The sequence below is a fragment of the Austrofundulus limnaeus genome, unplaced genomic scaffold (assembly GCF_001266775.1).
Source record: "Austrofundulus limnaeus strain Quisiro unplaced genomic scaffold, Austrofundulus_limnaeus-1.0 Scaffold8, whole genome shotgun sequence".
Classification (NCBI taxonomy): domain Eukaryota; kingdom Metazoa; phylum Chordata; class Actinopteri; order Cyprinodontiformes; family Rivulidae; genus Austrofundulus; species Austrofundulus limnaeus.
Window position 1 is genome coordinate 1839580 of NW_013952410.1, and position 5393 is coordinate 1844972.

General features: G+C 37.2%; 1 protein-coding gene across 1 annotated transcript in view; it reads right to left on the reverse strand.

Moving 5' to 3' along the window:
* Positions 1-3590: 3590 nt before the first annotated feature.
* Positions 3591-5393, reverse strand: part of ptger3 (prostaglandin E receptor 3 (subtype EP3)) — a 4851-nt gene continuing 3048 nt past the window's right edge. The window contains exon 2 of the mRNA XM_013999916.1: positions 3591-5180. Coding sequence (XP_013855370.1) covers positions 4857-5180 — 324 coding nt within the window. The 3' untranslated portion in view covers positions 3591-4856. The remainder of the gene's footprint in view (positions 5181-5393) is intronic.

A 5393-nucleotide genomic window follows, 5' to 3' on the forward strand; every position in this document is an offset into this window, starting at 1 on the left:
CATATATATATAAGATCCAGATCTCATAATTAAAAGATCCAGAACTTATAATTACAAGAAAAGATCTCTTATTTATGAAATAAGCTCTCGTAATTACGAGATCTTGATTGCATAACTATGAGAAAAGATCTCAAAATTACAACATCCTGGTCTCTGTAACAAAACCTTAACCAGAGTTAATTTTTTTTCTTTGGTGAATGCAATGCTCATGTTTTTATAGTTGAAGTAAATGTATATTAAATAACGTCTAATGTTGCAAATAATTGGACTTCACATAAAAAATAATTTGGTCTATTCTGAGGGCAAAATTTGGTCCGAGGAACCTCATTATACACCCATCAAACATCGTAACCTCATCACAAATCATGTGAACACAGAGTTTAATACCACATTGATCTGTTTATTGGCCCATTGGTAACACTTTGCATGACGTTAACAAGCAGCATGAGGCCCATGCTTTTCAGTGGCCAGCATCTGATATAATCACATAAACACATTTACCAGAAAACATTGACATCATTATGCAACTTTAGGCACAGAAAAAAAATCATTATTCAATGATGTTAAACAGTTAACGTCTCTGTTGGCTCATCTGTTGTTAGTTTTTTAATCTACTGCTCTTATAAAGACTCATAAAGAGCAGCTACACTGTGACTTTTGTACCAAGATTTTACTATTCCTGCTGTTTATCAACAATAAAATGCTTCAATCAGCCTAACAAACATATAAAACACTTATCACTCTGCATTTATAACAGAGTAAAAAGGTATATTGCTCAACATTTAACAGCAGCAGCAGCAAAAACCTAAACTTTATTGGAAAAATATGCTCTTTTCCTTTGCAATATTTTACATTAAAGCTGGCACAGAATGATTTAAAAGTGCATTTCATGATCAACTGTTGCGTAAGCCYGACTGCGGCAGCTATGTTAAACATCTGAAGGACAGAAAAAAACAAAATAAAAGGCTGTGAAGGTTTACAGCATTCGGCTGTCAGAAATAACTGATGTCTCAGATGTGAATCAGAGAGTGCAGCGTGGGTCTGACATTTGAAACAAAAGCCATCGCTGACGTGGCATTTATTAAGAGTTGGCTAAATTAYGCTCTTTAATTAGACTTAATCTGCACTTTTCTTCTACCTTTTTGTTCAACTTAATAGCCCATTTTAAATACATGTTTCGTGAAAGGAAAAACACTTCGGAGATGTTACCGTTTTTTCAGCCTTGGAACGAGCATCAAGGTTTGTCTGATCAGCACAGCGTTACAGGAACACATGTTGGTTTTAAAACTGTAACAGGTAACAAGATGACAAAAAAACCCGTTGTAGACTCATATTCTGCATCAATGTTAAAAGGTTTCAAAAAGCATCCAGTTTTATCTACAGAGTGGCGATCGAGCTGACTCTTATCAGACGCTCTCTCCTTATCTCAACATCTCAGCAGATCAGGGTCATGAGGCAATCAGTAAATCACTTCCATGCATTAGTGGCTTGAGTGAGGGAGAGGAAGCCAGCTGGCTTTTCTGGATTCTGTGGGCCTCGTCAGATCATTATGTGATTGCACTCTCCCCAACGACGCCGCTGTCATGTTCTGGTTTGGAAAGAAATGAGCTCCGTTTCAACACGTGAGCAAACTAAATTTTTCAGGTTTTGTTTACGTGGAGAGGCTTGTGTGGTTTTAACCTGTTGCTTCTGAAGATTTTAGATCCATAAAAAATGCTAATATTTTCATTTTGTTACTCTGTGATCAAATGTTCATACATTATTCATGAGCTAAACTGCAGTTCAGCACACAGGAAGTGATCTCAGTAAAAACTGTTATTACTGCAACCATTAGGAATGTATCGTGTTGGAATTAATTATGAGTCTTTTATTCTCATGACCACAAGGAGGGCAGAGAGTGCATTCAGTTCAAGAGTGTTTCCCTTAGTGTAACAATAATAACATCTTCAAAGAACTGGAGAAAAAAATCACAAAAAGAAAAAACCCAAACATTTTTTTTAAGATACTGAGCCAAACCTCGATTTGGTAGTGAGACTGTTTTTCGCCACTTATTCTGAATTCTAACAGATCACACAAGTTCTTTCTTTTACACTTGTTAAGTTTGGAGTCTATTCTGTCTGTTTGTTAGCCAAATATCACATGAACCATTGAAGGGATGTTAAAAAAAAACTTCCAGGAAGTAATCCTAGACTTACGGAAGAGGATTAGGGCCACTGAAAAAAAAAAGAAAAAAAGAAAAGGAATTCTGACTTTTTTCTCAGAATTCTGACTTTAAAAGTCAGAATTTACCAACAGCTAATGTTCTGGTTAGTTCTATTGGTTTGGTTCTATACGGAAGAGGATTAGGGCCACTGAAAAATAAAAAAGGAATTCTGACTTTAATCTTTAAAGTCAGAATTCTGAGATTAAAGTCAGAATTCCTTTTTTTATTTTTCAGTGGCCCTAATCCTCTTCCGTATAGCCTCGTACCAACAGCTAACCAAAACATTAGCTTCGCTCCTAGCTAAAAATGTAACTACACTAATGCTATACATGCAAAAAAAATAAAAATAAAACATGGAAGCTAATGCTAAACAAGTAAAAATTAGCTGAAGTTAATCACTAAACACAAAGCCACCTGTCTAATGTCAGAGTTAGTAAAACCTAATTTAGCAGACACTGATTAGTTTGCTAACAGCCACGAAACATCAACAGGTTTGTTAGGTAGCTGTTAGCGGACTTAAAGATAGCAATACCTCATTTAGCAAAAGATAATTGGTTCACTAGTGATTTTTGAAAGCTAGTGAAAAAGCTACTCTGCTAAAAAAAATATACACCACCACTGACTTTTGAGGTCAAACTAATTCAAACCAATTGAACTTAAAGAAAAAACAAAAATGGCTAAAAAAAATCTGTATTTTGTAGATATTGATCTAAACTTCAATGTGGTAATAGCTCTGAACAGATGACTCGCTTATTTATTTACACTTGCCATTAACCTTTGGGAGTCTAACAAAATATCTCGTGAACCACTGAAGAGATCTTAATAAAACTTCCACAAAGTAATCCTTGGCTTGTACAGCAAAAGCAAACCAACTACTGGGGTTTACCCAAATCAAGATGGCCGCCACAGAGAATTAACACCAGCCTCCACAAAAATAGTCAATGTTACAGCTAAAATTTGACGTGGTAGAATTAACAAGTCCTCTAAGCAATACATCTYGCAATATTGCATAAAATTGCACATAAAATCATTCAACTCTGTCATATCTTAACATAAGATGATTTTAGTCTATAACTACAAGTGGCGTGTTATGCAGTCCAACAATGAATCATATGCTTTTAATTTGAAATGCGAGCATTAAAGCAAAGAGGCAGCTGCTTAAATTAGTATTAACTGCTGCATAAAACAGACATATGCTGAAGATAAATGGTTTGAACGTGCAGCCACACACTCAATTAGTTTCACTATTAATTCAGGTTGAAACCACTTCCATCAGTGTGACGCCACTTAGATGTGAGCGACATGGATTCYTGTTAAAGAATACATTCATTTTCTGACGCTCAAGACTCATCATATTAGTACATTACTATAAAAAAATAAAAACACATTGCTTCTTTTAGTTTCTTCAAGATCAACACAAGAAAAACTCAACATTTGTTTAGTCTTGGTAGATGAAGCACTGAGAGATAACCGTTTCTGCCATCACCACAGAGCCCGCGGGTCTTTTCAGGGTTAAAAAAGGCACAAGCAGGAGCAGGAAAGACGGCACATGTTAACCTAACCGTACCTTTTTGATGAGCCAAAGTGACGGCCTGTAAACCTTGATCCCGTCACCATGTGGTGAGAGYGGATCAGGTGTCTCGGATCATTTTACAGCAGCTTTAAATACGAGCTCCAGTTTTCAGTCCCGGTGTTTCACATCGACATTGTGGAACACCAAACTTCCTGATCAGAAAAGTACATTGATTTCCTTAGAGGCATTTTGACAAATTACACTCTGCAGCCGGTGAATAATTAACTGTGCTCAGGATTAGCACSGGCCTTGAAACGAACAGATATAACAGACGCTGAGCAAAATGATTAAATAGATCATTTAAACAAAAAGTAAAAAATTCAATCTTCACAGTATCATTTGTCCCTTTGTGGTGTTGAATATAAACACAGGGTTAAGTCAGCTAAAAAAAAGAATAAAACAAAATGTACACATTAATATAAATTAAACAGTTTTAATTATCTTGTTAAAAAAGGTTCATTTGGTTGCTTAAATTAGAGAACATTAAGCAATAAATAGACGGTAAGCAAACTTCTGAACCACAGTTTCATAGATTTAGTCACCTCAAGTCCACGGATGTTTAAATTACAAACGTTATAAATTATAAAGCTTCAYATTTCATCGTCCTGGCTGGTTTCTGAGGAGCGCCACGTGTTTCGGGCTCTTTTCAACGATTACATCCAACTATAATACAGACTAATAAATAACAGTACAATCAACAACTGCTCAGATTTAGAGCTTTTTTCTGTTTTTTTTTATGGGCGAAAACTTATTTATAACAAAATTGAAGCACTTTTATGGAAACATTCATATAAAAAGTCTTCAGTAGCTGAGGACACCTCTTGGCAGTCTGAGCCTCCCAAATATTCTGATGCTGGCTCCGGCAGAAGTTGGGATTAAAMTTGTCGATGAGAAATGTCTGGCGGCCGCTCGGCAGCCACATGCAGGCTGGTTAGCTCTGAATGGAACGTGTTGTAAACAAAATAAACGTGCGGAGCAGCTGGATCCCRTTAATCCTGGTATAAAAGGTCAACCATTCCTTTGTTGTTGTTTTTAGCCTTTTGGTCTGAGAGTCCTCAGTGGWTACAGTCAAAGCCTGACTTAGTTACTTTGCAGTTTTAAAAGGTTGTTGCCGTCCTGAGTCTGCTTGTTAACGGTGTCCAGAGCGGTCTGCGTATCTTTCTGCTCCTCCACGGAGCAGTTAGAGACGGCGTTGGCCATGATGCAGAACTTCCTCAGGAGGATCTCCCTGAGGAGCAGATAGACCCACGGGTCCAGGATCTGGTTGAGGGACGCTAGCCGTATGGCCGTCAGGAACACGTTACAGTCCAGAAGGACTTCCTGGTTTGTGCTGCTGGTTTTGGAGATTGTTGAGTTACACGCAACGGAGGACAGATTGTTGTAGATCATCTTCAGCAACAGGACCTGAGGGAGGAGAAGTTTGGACAGCGGTTATGAACAGCTAACATCTTACCTGCTGCAGATAATTCTGTGAATGGCCTCACTTAATCAGTAGTGGGCATAGCTAACCAAAATGTTAGCTTTGTAAAACTCATATCCTGCTAACAAAAATGTAACCAACCAACCAATCAATCAATCAACCAATCAACCAATCAATCAATCAATCAATCAACCAAT